This window comes from Ruditapes philippinarum, unplaced genomic scaffold (genome assembly GCF_026571515.1).
Source record: "Ruditapes philippinarum isolate M1 unplaced genomic scaffold, ASM2657151v2 ctg7159_1_1_1_1, whole genome shotgun sequence".
NCBI lineage: Eukaryota > Metazoa > Mollusca > Bivalvia > Venerida > Veneridae > Ruditapes > Ruditapes philippinarum.
The window spans coordinates 3720-20329 of record NW_026860734.1 but is presented as its reverse complement, the minus strand read 5'-3'; the positions used below and the strand labels follow the sequence as shown (position 1 = coordinate 20329).

At 33.0% G+C, this 16610-nt stretch overlaps 1 protein-coding gene across 2 annotated transcripts; it reads left to right on the top strand.

Moving 5' to 3' along the window:
* Nucleotides 1-4773: 4773 nt before the first annotated feature.
* LOC132713200 (acyl-coenzyme A amino acid N-acyltransferase 1-like) lies at nucleotides 4774-16392 on the top strand. 2 transcript variants are annotated; one of them, XM_060695686.1, is made up of 8 exons: nucleotides 4774-4895; nucleotides 6202-6606; nucleotides 7457-7720; nucleotides 12167-12336; nucleotides 13257-13370; nucleotides 14241-14326; nucleotides 14743-14827; nucleotides 16265-16392. In XM_060695686.1, exons 1-8 carry the CDS (start codon nucleotides 4865-4867, stop codon nucleotides 16343-16345), a joined length of 1236 nt encoding a protein of 411 aa, XP_060551669.1. In that variant the 5' UTR covers nucleotides 4774-4864; the 3' UTR covers nucleotides 16346-16392. The 2 variants fall into 2 exon arrangements, with proteins under 2 accessions (XP_060551669.1, XP_060551670.1); XM_060695687.1 differs by lacking the exon at nucleotides 4774-4895 and adding an exon at nucleotides 5031-5171.
* The last annotated feature ends 218 nt before the right edge of the window (nucleotides 16393-16610 follow it).

Sequence of the window (16610 nt, the reverse complement as noted above, 5' to 3'; positions counted from 1 at the left end):
TAAAAACACAGTATATGTGTATACTGTGTTTGGTTGGTTATAACGCCGATTTGAATACAAATTAGCAATATATTAATTTTGAGGCCGCCAGCTATCATCAATATCTCTGCAAATAACTGATAAGTAATCGTAATTAATCAGCAGTTAATAGACTAGAGATAAATTGATGCGGAGGAAATTCGCATCGCTTGTATTTCAATCTAGCGTTTCCTCGATTACATGTCCGAGGCTCTTTCTAATGAGTTTAGCGGACAGAGTAATAAAGTAAAGATTTTTCCCGCCGGTCTGTTTTCAGTTTGACTTCCTGTCAAATTTACAGGGAAAAACTGAATTTATGTAAAACTTATTTTGGTCATTTTAATTTAACAATCTGAAATCTCGGAATCTGATTGGCCATTGTCAAATTAGTAAAATGACATAAAGAATTTTTTTGACGCGTGTAAATTTTAATTGATTAAAAGGAGTATGGAAACGAACTATCTACTATCATATTTATTTTACTATCAAGTTAACTTTCAAATACTTATGTTCTCTTTAACGTACCGTACCTTCTCCTTCATATTATAAGTTCTATATTGCCATGCATCATGCAGATTATTTTTCGCTGTTTGAACGAGTTATAAATTTTGTCAAACATAAACGAAACCACCAAGTACGTCCACTTTCCCGTTTACTAATGCGCATGAAAATAGCTCTAAACTTTCAATTAAATTTTTGATTGGAATAAACCTCAATTACTTAAATATTTATGTGATCAAGCTATTTATAATTTTTAAAACTTTTTGTTGCTTTTCCTTCTTTCTTCATTCAGATTTTAAAATTCTATTCCAGGCTTTTGAGCAACTTTAATCGAGATTTTTCATTTGCTGTTTTTGGCTACTAACAAACTTTTAACCATCATGTAGAAAACTTATATTGAACTTGTCTTAACCATCATGAAGAAACTATGTTGAATTTGCGTAAAATATCGTAATAACTGTTAAAGTAATGTTAGAAAAAAGTTACACTGTTTTGTTTCTCTCCGTTAGCTGAATGCCATGTTTCTATCGTGTTTATTTTTAGGCTTATCTTTACACATTTTAATTTGCTTAGGATGGGACTTAAAATTTTATAAATTATTGATTATCAAATTTAAAAAATCCGTAATCAAAAAGAGGGTTGTACAAAAATGTTCCGTGTCTGGTAACAAATGCCGTGAAAATGGTGTCGTTCTAAAATTGCCTGTAATATTCAACACACAACATATATTCAGGTAACGTCCTATAGTATAAGTTCCGTCCAATCTTTGTAAGTCTTTAAAACATTAAAACATAAATAAGAAATCATGTTAAAATAAAATCTGAACTTTGCCATACGAGCTCATTACATCAGTAGGAAATGGCGCTTACACGAACTCCGTGACAGAAAACTGTTATCACAAGAACTCCTGAACAAGTTATCATAAGAACTCCATCCTTCGTGTAACAGTTCCTCCCCCGTGTGTACCAGGCTGGTAAATCAACGTCAAAGTAAATTCTAATGATTTGCATTTATATGTTTGAATCTTTTGCTCTGCCATGTTACTATGATATTGTTGTTGTTGTTTTTGTTTTCTCCCTTGTCTTTTGTATGATCATTTGAATATACATATGTATTTGGTTCTTATAAATTTCTTCTTCTTAGTCTCTATTTTATGTTTCTTTTTTATTTCATTTTTGTTCCACTCTTTATAAAGAAACTAACTACATTTCAAGTGATTTTTAAAAAAAAATATATATAGCTATCATTTTAAAAATCAAACAATTTTAAACACCCTATGATTACGAAATATTTATAGATTGAATATAACACACTTTATTACATTTCTGATAATGCTTTTTCCTGATGTTTGACGTTTTCCCCAAACCTAACACAACTGCATATCAACCTAGCTGTGTACAAAAATATTCTATCTCATGCATATGTAACTATTTCAAATAAAAATGAGATTATATAAACACTCAAATGTAATGGGAATTTGTAACTATTATACGAGCTTCTTAATGCATGGCACTACACTGACACGGACTGTCTTCTGCGCTATCAAGGTACATGAAACTATGACATTGTACTTTGTGTTTCATTTATTAGGTTTCAGTCTGCCTTACCTTTGTTTCGCATTGTTATTATATTTTTATGTAAACATCGGCTCAAGTTATCGTCCTGGGACAGTACTTCGCCAAAAATGCCCCCAGGTAAATATTTGAAAAAAAAAAAACAAGGTGTGAATTATATCTCCAATATTTAAAGCATATAAAACGTTTTTGATACGTTCATGTTTTGCAAAATTTAAATAATTCTGTTATATACATAGAATGATAAGTGGAAAAAACTTTAAATTCAAAATTTTCCAAGAAGTTAAATATTATCCTTTTAAAATTTCATATCGGACTTAAAAAGACTTAAACTGATAACCCGCTTGGTTTGCGTTACTATTGTTGTATATAAACCAATTCAAGACATATCTGTGAAAATTAGCCTCCTTATCATTAACATAAGGCAATGGCATATTTTCAAGTCTGCCCTATAATAAAAGGGCGGACAACTCTTTGTCCCTTTCTCGTAAGAGAAGGGGAATCCTGTGATGCGTGTATGTGGTCGCACGGTCATTTCCCTTCAAACATGTCCTCGATGCATGTATGTGGTCGCATGGTCGAAAATCTCTCATATATTAACAACGTTATCAAAGACGCTTTGGTCCAGTGGGGTCACTCTCTGACTCTTTTTAAGCGCAACAGTTACCTCCTTTTTGAATCCTTACGCCATTTGCAGTGTTATGGGGAGGACACTGTTACTGACTCCTTTTAAGCTCAACAGTTACCTTCCTTTTGAATCATTACGCCAATTTGCAATGTCTTCAGGGGAGGTCACTCTAACCGACTCTTTGTAAGCGCAACTGTTACCACCCTTTTGATTGCTTACGCCATTTGCAATGTTAAGGGGAGAACACTCTTTACCGACACTAACTGAGTTCAACAGTTACCTCCCTTTTAAATCCTTACGCCATTTGCGATGTTAAGGGGAGATCACTCTTACAAATTCTTTTTAACGCAACAGTTACCTTCCTTTGAACCCATACGCCATTTGCAATGTTAAGGGGAGAACACTCTTACCAATTCTTTTTAACGCAACAGTTATCTTCCTTTGAACCCATACGCCATTTGCAATGTTAAGGGGAGAACACTCTTACCGACTCTTTTTAAACTCAACAGTTACCTACCTTTTGAATCCTTACGCCATTTGCAATGTTTTCAGGGGAAATCACTCTAAACAACTCTCTTTTGAGCGCAACAGTTACCTTCCTTTGAACCGTTACGCCATTTGCAAAATTAATGGGAGGTCACTCTTACAAATTCTTTTTAAGCTCAACAGTTACCTCCCTTTAGAATCCTTGCGCCATTTGCAATGTTTTCAAGAGAGGTCACTCTAACTGCCTTTTTATAAGCGCAACAGTTACCTCCCTTTTGAACCTTACCCCATTTGTAATGTTTTCAGGGGAAGTCACTCTAAACAACTCTTTTTTTAAGTGCAACAGTTACGTCCCTTTAAACCCTAACGCCATTTGCAATGTTATCAGGGGAGTTCACTCTAATCATCTCCTTTTTAGCTCAACTGTCACCTCCCTTTTGAACCCTTACCCCATTTGTAATGTTTAGGGGAGGTCACTCTTACCAATTCTTTTAAAGCTCAACAGTTACCCCCCTTTTGAATCCTTACGCCATTTGCAATGGTTTTAGGGGAGGTCACCCTAAACAAATCTTTTTTTAGCGCAACAGTTACGTCCCTTTGAACCATTACGCCATTTGCAATGTTATCAGGGGATGTTACTCTAATCAACTCGTTTTTTAGCGCAACAGTTACCTCCCTTTTGAACACTTACGCCATTTGCAATGTTTTTAGAGGAGGTCACTCTGATTCTATTTTGTGTGTAACAGTAATCTCTCTTTTGAACCCTTACGCCATTGGCAATGTTTACAGGAGAGGCGTAAGGTTCAAAAGGGAGGTTACTTTTGATAAAAGAAACGGTTGAGCGCAACAATTACATTAGTAGTGCACAAGGGTGGGAAGTTTTGTGTGAACTCAACTGTACCTCTCTTTGAACCCTTATACGAGCGCAAAAAGACAGTTTTCAAGGCTTTTTGGCAAACTACTGACTGCATCACAATCAAAACCTAACACACAAGTCTGTAATCACACACCTGAAATAAATGCATTTAATTCATAATTAACATATACATACGTATCTTATACAGATCTCTATCTACATTCTACAGCTTCAAAGTATTTTACGATTACACTAAGCAGGCGCGATGTCTGGTGATTAAGACAAATGTGTTAAGAGCTAATTTGTATGTATAAAATAAAAGCAATTTTAAAAAAATTACTTCGGTTAAGACTGAGATGAAAAGGTGAAAACAAAACTGACTTAAAACTGGAGGAAGGACGCAGCTGCCCAGTAAAAAGATTTAAACTGGGACTAGCTTATACACACAGATGAATACTTTTGGGGTGAATGAAAGGAGTGATGTTGTGTACTCGAGTATGATATTAATATGATATTATTTTATTCAACGAGGTCAATAAATTAAGTAATGAACAAGATAATTATAATGAAACATTTTTCATAATATAAGCTGGGATCCCAGGTATTAACGTCACGTCAAAATATATCCACGGTCGTTTAATACCATTTTACGGAGTAGCAAAGCAGCACGGGTATATATGATTAAAGAAAAATGCGCGTGTTTCGTATCCAAAATGTCACGTGATAACCGAGATGAATTTAGTGTTGTTCAGGTTATGAAAATAGCGGCGTAATACCTTCAGCAAGTCGGGTCGAATAGTTATGTCCAAATCATTTTGTTTTGTAAATTCTTGTGAGTAACTTGAACTTTATTATTATGTAAATATTATTGTATAAAGGAGATATCAAAGTTGTGTTTGAATATACTTGTCAATACAAAGAAGCTCTGTATTGCTTTTTCGTGTACTGCACATATATTCGGATATTTAAATTTTGGATAAATCGAATGGACGGGGTTCAAAGGTTACATGTATGTATGGTCACGAATCATTGTATCACTTCATAAATGTACTATTATTGGAAGTGACCTGCTAATCCAAGTAATGAGACGTGAAAGAAGATATTTTAGGTATTTTAACAGTTGTTTAACTAGAGACTCTATTTCATATAAAGTTGATGAAATATTAATGTTACATTTTATTGCAGGTAAGCCAACTAATTAGACTTGTCAATGAGACATTGAGATAATTTGGACAGGGGATGGTTTGACAGTTTGAAAGAAAAACATTCTGTTAAATGGGTCAAACAATTCAGGACCAAGTAATTAGTTTTTGGGGATTCATTACTCTGTGAATAGGATATCTGAAGTTTATATTTGAAAATTTTTTGCTTTGGGGTTCACTCAAAGAACAAATTACAAAAAGTTGTTATATGGCCTACAATGTAGCTGACCTCGATTCAAGGTGTTATCCCATCGCTTGCTCGTACTAAAAGTGAATCACGCTTTCTGACCTAGCTGTATATACTGCATGTTGGTACATTTTGTAACTAAATTTTTATATTTAGATACTGAAATCACTTGAACTTTGAATGGACTTTTCCAAATTCAAACAAAAATTCAGCAAGTCTAGGTGTTGTTTCCACTGAGAAAAACACTTAGTTCTGGCTTCAAAAAAATTATAAGTTGCTTTTTAAAATTTAAGTTTTTCATCTGATGCAGCGTTTAAATGTCATTTCACAGTATATGAAAGGGTACACTGAAGACCTTTAAAAGCTACCTGTATATTTCTTTTTAAAAACACAGTACGCATTATAAACAAGTCTACTTTTGTTATTGCAAAATTTAAAAAAAAAAAGGTTCAAGTTTCAATATATTGGCTCCCAAGAAAGTTTCAGTGATCAGAAGTAACACATGCACATTGTATGTATAGTTTTGCAAGATAAGAGTAAAGTGATTTCGTTTATAAGGTCATTGTGAATTAAATTCCAAGCAAATGTCACATGGTGAGAAAAATGTGCAGCCTGACAGCGACTCCTGTCTGGGACCCTCAAAATACCATTTCATGGTTTTACTGACTGAGCTATCCGGCTGCTTACACATCTACCTTTAAATATTGAACAGTTCTGAATCATGGCTTTTCTTTCACTTCCACTTTCAGGTCTGTTAAAACATTTCTCAGCAAATTTGTTACAACAGAGTTGTTCAAGAACTTTGACCTCAGCCGTGCGCCATTTTGAAAGAAAAATGTCGAGAGAGCTTCAACCTGTAAATAATATAAAATCACAACATATTTGTAAACCTGAATGGACATGTAGTAGTCAATTTTGTTCAACATTTACTAGAGAGATGGCTCCAGAAATAGCATTCAAACCGAATGGACATCTATTAGTTGATGACAGACTAGAAATAAAAATTGATAAACTTGACTCCAACCAGAAAGTGACTGTCTATGCATATTTAGAAGAGGAAAAGAAGACATTTGAGTCATGTGGTTGTTTCACAGCAGATAAACAAGGCATAGTCAACTTGGGAAGACAGGCATCAGTCTCAGGAACATATACAGGTAATGTAGCTGAAAATTAATATCTTTGTAGTGCTATTCCTATACCTTTACCTAGATAACTCCTTGAACAGGTAGTGGTTCTCTGACTTGGTAGTTCTCTGGGTTATCATTATTTTCAGATTGATGATCCATATCATCGGTGAAAATGCTGTTAAAAATATCCTCCAAGACCCCTTGACCAAATCAGTTGTGTCATTAAGCACATCTGTTGACTCAGATAAAAACTTGGGTATTACTTAAACATCACAGCTGCAGCTGTGGGTTTAAATCCCACCACAAACTTTTGATTCTATGGCAATATATGCATAAAGTAACACCTAACCTTTAAGCCAGCATCTCTCATCCTTGATTATAGTGTTAATATAACCCAATTTTACTCAAATGTCTCGGAAGCCAGCACAGTCAATTAAGAATGATACATGTAGACTAAATAATATTTTATATTGTTCAATACTAGTTATTTGACATTACAGTTAGTTTACATGTATAATGTATTTTAAGAAGTGTAGGAAACAAACATTTAACATTTAAACATTTCTTAGCTTGAGCACTTGGTAGATTAAAGATGAATGAAAAAATAATGATCTTGTAGGATCACTAAACTACATGTATATGGAAAGATTTTTGCCATTAAATTTAAAAGACCTAGTGGTTCAATAACCTTCTAGCTTCCAACACAGTAGAACTTAAATATAAATAAATTTGTATAAACTAAAAGAAGTTTCTCATTTTCTGCACATTTTTCTTTTTCAGGCAATAACAGTACATTTATTTTGTTTTGAAACAAAGTTTGTGCTATACAATGACAACGAATTACATGCATATTACATGTAAATCTTTCATATTTCAGGTGTTTCGGCTATGGGGTTGTTTTGGAGTTTGGTACCTTGTCCTGGGCAGCTTGATGGTATAAGACTTATGAAAAAGAATTTAGACACACCTTTCACCACACAAATCACAGTTTATGATGGGCACTTTTCCTTGGAAGATATAAGGGAGAAAACTCCTGCAGAACTTTGTAAAACTACTATAGAGAGATGGTACAAATCTCCAGGTGTAACAAACTATGAAGTGACAGATGGAAATGTCAGAGGAAAACTATATTTACCACCAGGTAAGTTTGATAATTTTAAAATTATGATAAGTCATATCTTTCGTTTATCATAATTATAAAAGGGGGATCCACAGCAAAGTGGCCAACTTTGTGAACTTTAAATCACTTGCCCCTCACAACTGTGGGTTTTAATCCTGCCACGAGCTTTATGTTCTTTCAAAATGAGGAAGCTCAGTCCAGTTAGTTTATGGAACATCAGTGGTTCTGTTAGTAGGGTGTCCATTTGTGCCTGAAATAGTTCACAGAAGTACATCTGAGGTCTTCCTCTATCAGTAAAGCTGGATTTAGTCACCTTATGACCTGACAGTGACTGTGTTGGTACTACAGTACGCTCAGCGCGACTTTCAAAACCCGCGTGACCCCGCGGATGAGGTTTACCGCGGACGAAAATTTGCTCAGATATTGTCCGCGTGTCCCCGCGGACAGAAAATTTTCACCACCGTGGACATAAATTGGTGGCTGAAACCGTTTCCCCCACGGAACGCAGCGGTAAATTGCGGAGGAACGCGGCGGTCAAACACCGGTCAACGCGGTGGAAACCATAAATTTTAAAAATTAATTACTGTATTTAAACATCAGTATACGTACGTACTGTAACATGTACTGTACATATAACTATATGTAAAATTTGTTTGTTTGTTTTCTTTTTTGTTGTAATAAAAGTACATGTACAAATGCAGTGTACATGTATTTCTTGTTCTTCTTCTTGTTATTGTGTTGCGTAATGTATAATATGTATTCGACATCAAGATAAATCATTGTCGTCGCAACTTCATGGTAGTGAGAAACTTGAAGTCAAATAATGAAAAATTCGGCATATGACATTTATGAAAAAGATACTACAACAATTTATATGTCAGCTTTTGTTTCTTATTTAAAAACTTTGAAAACGTAACCCTCAACAATTTATTCAGGCAATATTCCAGGACGTCTCTTTCAATTGTCAGATGCGTTTTACTGTTTCTGTTTATTTGCATGTTGATCATAAAGTATTATATTTTATTTGGAACATTAAAAGAAAGCGTTTATTTCACCAAAATATACATTAAATGATATTCTTGATTTATCTAATTACAGGTGTGAGCGTAATGTATATGTTTAGAAGTTTGTATCAACTGTTGAAGTTTATTTTCATTTTTAGCTCGACTTTTCTATGAAAAGGGGAGCTATCCTACTCGCCCCGGCGTCGGCGTTGGCGTCACACCTTGGTTAAGTTTTTCGTACCACCCCACTTTATTTCAGAAGTATTACAAGTATGGCTTTGAAACTTACCATACTTGTTCACCATCATAACCTCCATCTACAGACAAGAGTACATAACTCTGTCAAGGTTTTTGACAGAATTATGGCCCTTTTTTGACTTAGAAAGTGTATTGAGCTTGGTTAAGTTTTTTGTACCACCTCACTTTATTTCAAAACCATTGGAGGTATTGCTTTGAAACTGACCATACTTGTTTACCATCACGACCTTCATCAACAGACAAGAGGACATAACTCTGTCAAGGTTTTTGACAGAATTATGCCCCTTTTTGACTTAGAAAATACATTGAATATGGGTAAAATCCACTTATTGCCTTAACCCTTTGAGATATTGCTTTGAAACTTTTTAATGCTATTTCACATCATTACCCCCATCTGTACGCAAGAGAAGGTAACTCTGTCAAGGATTTGTTTTAAAAATTAAGGCCTTTTATCGACTTAGAATCTTGGTTAAGTTTTTAGTACCAGTCCACTTTTTGACTGAACTGTTTGAGATATTAATTTGAAAGTTGGAATACTTGTTCACTTTAAAAATACAGAGATTCTTGTATTGCCTTTTACTGCAAAAACTTTTTTTATTGGCAAGCAATAAAAAAGTCGAGCGCGCTGTCTTACGGACAGCTCTTGTTGTTTTAGTAGTTTGTTTGTTTGTTCTTTTTTATTTTTTTATAGATTTTTTTTTGCAGAATTTTATTAAACTTGACGTTATACTTTTTGTTATTTTATTATGAACAGCATGTACATACATGTATATAAGGCAAACAAGCACATGGCAGTTATTTTCTAAGAACTTCCATCGACCGATTTTCAAGTTAAAAATATTTCATTTTATTTTTATCTTAAGATATTATTGTTCATGGGAATAATAGTATTTGTAGACAACATGTAGTTTTAAGTACATACAATTGAACGTAATTGTCTTTGCTTTCTTGTATTTATTATATTTAGTTTTCATTGAAATTAATTCTGAGGATAATAATGTAATTTTATAATTTGTAAAAGGCAGCCTAATTATTACTTTTTAATGGGTGAATTTGTGTCAAACAAATATACGGTATGTACAGTATACAAAAACTTTTTGGCAAGTGTCATGCATATTTTTCATGTCCTTTTTCGACGGGGTTTTTACTGTAAAAAAAACACAAACAAACAAGTCTACCCGTTTTTAAAGAATATAATTGCATACAAATAAAATCTTATAGATGGTTTAAATATATTTTTCTTTTATTTCTAAGATATGTACATGTACATGTATTTTATTTATGTCTTGTCTTGTATTCACACTCATCGACCTCTTACAGGACATGTACTGTAGCGTCAGTCATCATTGAGAAATCAGCACAAATTAATGTCCTTTTTTATACTAAGTATCATATTTATGGCTCCCATATAGTTTAACAGCAATAATACTTTGAGAACCACAAGGAATGAAAAAGTAAAGATGACAGTGATAAAAGACGATTTCAGTTGTAAAAATATTGGTATTTGGACGAATAGTTTTGTGGACGTTTATAACAAAAATATTAAAAACAACAACAAAAACAGGTACAGCTGTAATTATTTTTATTTCAAATTCCGTTAAAAAAATTTAACGTATAATAACATTTAAGGAGACGATTGTGGTCAATTTTCAAGTCATTGTGTAAAAATGATGACGTTAGAAATAATAAAACGTCTATTATTTTTGGAGGTTAATTTATACTGACCAACTGACCTTGGCGTTCCCCCGCGGGAAACGGGTGACTGATTTTATCGACGACTGAAGAACGGTCGTCAGAATTTTGTCCGCGGTGGAAACAACTGAACACCGGGGATCGCGGGGGAAATTAGGCTTTCATCGCGGACGAACCCCCGCGTTTGTCCGCGATAAAAAAAAATCGTCCGCGGTGGTATCGCGGAAAAAGCAAAACCCGCGGTGAGCGTACTGTATGTAAAACACAACAACAAAAGCAACAAAATCTTGAAAATTCCCCAAAAGAGAGTTCACATGTATGTGATACATTTAAAATGGAAAAATCTGCAATTGATTTATGTGAAGTCAGGGTGAGGGAATGATTTGAAAAATTGCACACAGGTTATTGATTGATTAAATGGTACACAAATTGGGGATCCAAAATGTAACTAAGTCTTTGTATATAGTGCTGATTTACCTAATCAGAATTAAACACAACAGAAGTAGATAAAAAATTCTGAAATAACAGTAAATCCAGAAAACTGTGTTAAAATTTCAACTTTTATTTTGATCAAACTAAAGTTAAGTTTTATTGAATCATACATGTATAACACAAGTATTTCCTATGATTATGCATTTTAAAGTACATTTGTTAAAAACTTTTAATTAAAAGTGTTACTAATGAATTGAAGTGACATAGAGTAAATTCATTACATGTTGACCAGCCTTCAGCATGAAAGAATAATCATATTTCCTGATAATACAAGATTCTTAGTTTACCAAAAGGTTGCAGGTCAATATTAACTGATAACAATTCTTCATATTCTATGTATACAGGAAAAATACTATAAAGAAATGTTATGTAAAGTTCATCCATGCCAGTTTAGTCCTAAGCCCCAAGATATAACTAGAGAATAGGATATGTTACATAAAGTACAACACTATATTTTAATATTAAGTGAAAGACACAGTTTGATATACAGTTTGATAATGAAACAAAATCATATTCAATGTTATTGGGTATGTTTTGCCCTTTGTGGCTGAGGGGATGCCTTTAATGGTTGAGACATAAGAATTGCAGTCTACATTTCTCAATTTGTGAGCATGAATCATTTATATCTGTTACATGTACATGTTATTTTTGGCTTTATAATTCAATGTAAAGAACCAGAACCAAAATTCTATAGCAGTGATTTTTCTCACTTAATTGTGAAGAGGCCTGAGCCTCTTGATTTTGGGAAAAATTATCGCTAAAATTGCTGATTTGGGAAGTAAAAAAGCTGGTTAAAGTTCAGATTTTTGAGGAAAACTTCATGAATTTAAAGAAAATTTCAATTGGGAAGAGGCCTTTTTTCGGAGTCTGTTATATAAGTAGGAAAATCACTGTATAGAGTAATGATTATTTGAGTTACAAACAGTGTGATAAGACATATATCTTACCGATATTATTTCAATATCATATCACAAAGCAAAATAAAATATATATAAATTATTATATATATGTATTTTATTAGGTGATGGGCCATTTCCTGCAGTGATAGATCTGTTTGGAACAGTAGGTGGAGTAACAGAATACAGGTCGGCCCTGCTTGCTTCCAGGGGGTTTGCATCGTTAGCTTTGCCCTACTTCTTGTACAAAGATTTGCCAAAAAGTTTATTTGATCTCAACTTAGATTATTTTCTGGTATGCTTTTTCTTTTTTACTTCTCATTTATGAACTTTTTCTGTGAATCAGGCGACCCGGGTTCAATTCCCGGAAGGCGCAGGTCACTTTCGTTGCAATTGATCGTGAAATCAAGGGCATTAAGTTTGGTAATTTTGAGTCTTGTGCATGAGTTCTGCTTTTTATCATTTATCTTTCACAACTGATGCTTGTAATTTATTTCGATAGGTTCATAACAGCTACAGTACTCAAGATTACCTATGCAGTTGCTGTCCACTGACATTACATGTTTTATTTTACCATAACTTTTTTTGTAGCCAAAAATTACTTTGTCATTTTAGACTTACAGGAAATAGTACATGGTAATTATGTTAAACTGTAGATCACCCTAGGCCTCTTTGACTTTTATAACTAGCTCTTACATGAACATTTTTTATATTCAAATAAAAAGCAGTACCAAATGATTGGTTATGTATAAACATCCCAAAGTAAACAATGTATAGTTCATATTTCATAGCAAGGGTTACCAATTGAACAAAATGTTTGAGGACTGATGGTTAACATTGTTTTTTCGTTTAACTCTTAAACTTGCTACATTGTTTTTTTAGCTCCACTTTTTGTAGAAAAAAAGTGGAGGTTTTTTCATGTTCCACTCATCGGTATTGGTGTAAGCGTTGGTTAACCTTTTTATTTAAGTTTTTGTTCATGTATTCCCAATAGTAATTTATGCTATGTAAATATCCCAATCAAAGGTTGTAAATGCTGTAAAATAACTGTAAATTGTTTTCATATGTAGGTGACGAAGGTATTTTCTTACAGAAATAATTTAGGGGTTTTGGGGATTGGAAAAGCAGATAAAACTCACATTGTCTAGGGTATGAATCATTAACAAATAACAGCAACTTAAAAGTGTTTCACAGATATTTCTGAATTTATTGCAGGAAGCTATTGATTGGTTGTTATCACGTGACAACATTATATCAAGTGGTTTAGGTGTGATCGGGACATCTAAAGGTGGGGATATATCACTCATGATGGCGAGGTATAGTAAAAAGGTAATAACTCAACCTGAATTTGAAAATTTCCATTTTTATATTGTTTTGAATCTATTATAGTTTTTTTATTTTATGCTATAATTTATATGCAGATATATCCTAACAATAGCATTTGCATCCAAAATAAAGTCATCTCTTTGTCATGTTTTTGATACAAAGCCCTGTCACTGAAGCCATCAATATGTTGGTTTGAGTCTTTGAACAAAACGACCATTACATCCAGTTGTAGGCCAGAGTATATAACTTTTATGGATTTTTTAAAAATAATGCCCTTTTTTATGCCCATAGCAATAAAATTTGGGTTTTGGGATATTGAGTACTCTGTCTGTATGTGTGTTCACAAAATGGTATACTTTAATCTGTTCCAAAACTTTTATTGTCAAAATAAATTGATACACAAAATTGTTGGCAATGTGTTACTTGCAAAACCCATGTCACTAGCTCAAAGGTCAAGGTCACAGAAATGGATTGAACTTAACCATTTTGTCATATAGTGTAAAGCGCAATTGTAGTTTGTGTCTGGTCCTTTACTTCTGCATTCATAAATTAATGGGAAGAAAAACAATTGATTCACAATTATATCACTATAAGTAGACAATGTTTCACATGCAAGTCCCACTTATGCACCTTCAAGCTTGTACTTGGAGGTCAAAGATGTCTGTCTGGCATAATAGGTATGTCTTCACCACATTCAAACAAATTGTTTTGTGCAAGATTACAATTTCAGCGTGATGAAAGAAGTATTTGAATTAAATGGCTTAGAATAACAAGGTTGCATTAAAAATCTGTCTCATGAGTAAGCAGTCATTTGTTAAAAGCTTTATTGTTAATGCAATACATTGAATTCCTTCTGTGCAATTTTGATTCCAGGTACGTGCAGTAGTGAACATTAATGGTTGTACATTTAATGCAACAGCACCGATGAAGTACAGTGGTGGCGATATACCAGAAGTACCGTAAGTTGTTTCCTAAATTCTTTTTATGATTTTTTGTTAATTAATTTTAAGAGTGTAAGCTGAAGGCTGTATTAATTGACCACAGAGAATACCATATACAACTTTCAAAAAAAGCTCTGAATGCAGACTTGTAAAAAAAACAACATAATGTTTATACATTTTTTTGCTCCAATTAAAAAAAAAAAAGCCAAAAGTAAACTGAGCTATTGTCATTACCCACTTTGTTGTAATGGGCATTGGTGTTAGTTAAGATTTTGTTTATAGTCTTTAACTTCTTAAGTGTCAATTGCAATTTGTAAATTGCCTTCCTTGTTCACTTATTTTACTTTTTAATACATATAAACAATTTTCATTAAAAGCAGCATAAATCTGGAGGCATGCTGCTTTAAGCGAATTAATACTATTTTTTTTTTCAGACTTCTATTTGACAAAATTCTTAATATAGATGGTAAATATGCTATGCATAAAGCATTGGATTATGTACCTTCAGATATTTTTCAAGTAAGTATATATATAAAGTTATAAGTTTTTACAAAAAATGTGAAAATGTTAAAATATAATTGGGTGTCTGTGGCCAAGTGGTTAAGGTCATAAACTTAAAACTACTTACCTCTCACCACTGTAAGTTCGAGCCAACCAAGTGTATTTGAATTCTTTCTTGTGAGAAAGCTATCCAGCTAGCTTACAGAACGTTGGTGGTTCTACTTGTGTGCCTGTTGGCGCGTTATGTAATGCACAGAAGGGCACCTGATGTCTTCCTGCACCAGTGAAGCTTGAAAGATGCTATATGACCTATACTGTGTTGATACCACATTAAATCCAACCAAAAAAAAGAGTTTAAACATAATAGTTAGAAGATGCCAACATTTGTTTCATGTTGTATATGAAGAAATTATATGACCTAGTATATCTTTGCAACAGTAAATAGTTTATTGTTTCTTGCATATACTTTACTTTACAGCTATTGAAACAGTTGAAAAATTGCAAATAAACATTTCAGAAACAGTTAAGGAGAACTACTGACCTTAGACATTATGAAAACTAATTATATAAAGTTAATGTTTACATTTCAATTAACATCAAGTTTTAGGTATGTGTTTAATGGAAAAATCATTTCGAAAGCAATGGAGGAGCTTTCAGTTTGACCGTAGAATAGCTTATTGGAAAATTGGAAAATTGTATTTAAATCATTTAATATTTTAATTATAATAAAATTGATAATTTTATTTCGTTCAACAAGTTCTAGAGATGTGTTAATAAAAAAAAAATTATATTATTATCCATTTTCACTGGAGTGAGATGAGTTAATCAAAGAGATTTTTTATCCATTTTCACTGGAGTGTTTATCTTTTTGTAAGGAATAATCTTAATTCTTATTCTGCTGGAACTGAAAATGATTAGCCATTGCAATTAGTATAAAGCAAGGAGAGTCTTCACTTCTTTGCAGTCTGAACAGACCCTTTTAACTGTTTATAGCTCAATTTTCTTGTTTTGATATTGAAATCCGCTAAACTTTTAAAGGCCCATTATGCCTCAGAAATGCTTTTATCTTTATTTCTCAAAAGTTTTTAATGTTTGGTATTCTGCTATAGTTTCCAAAGTGTAAGCTCAGTAACCATGTTTTTTGTCTGTTGCTGTTTGGCAATTAGTACAGACAGTTGTAGTGATTGAAGTAAAAAAACTACTTTGTATACATTTTGCTACTTATATTACAAACTTTTTCATATTTATCGTTATGTTTTTCAGTATCTAACATGCTCAAAAACCACTTTTTAAATGTTATAAATTTTAATTTTTGCCCTTTCTAAAGAAGTAGAAATTAATTAATTCCTGAAGCATAATGTGCCTTTAATGGACTGTTTCAAATTCAAAGCAGGGTGGATACATTACATAAATTCGGCAGTTGAAGGTTTAATAACATTTCACATTTTTCAACAGGTATGGAAAACTGATGTGAAGATATTGAATATATTAAGTGAAGACGACATGTGTAGTCGAAGGAATGTATCCGAATGTTGAAAGATTTATATCCTATAGAGGAAGACAGATAATTGTATTGTTGCATCTTACCGAGGGCGGGGCATCTCGTGGAACCGCCTTACACGCCGCTCTGTGACATGTCTTATCATAAATCATTTGGTAAGTAAAAGTGAAGTCTAATAATATAGAGTACATATATTTTTGGTTTTACCGGTAATTTGCTGAGTTTATTATGTAAATGCATGGTAATTATTCTAAGCCCATATTTTTATTGAGCACTTTCATAGTAAAATTAATTGAAAAT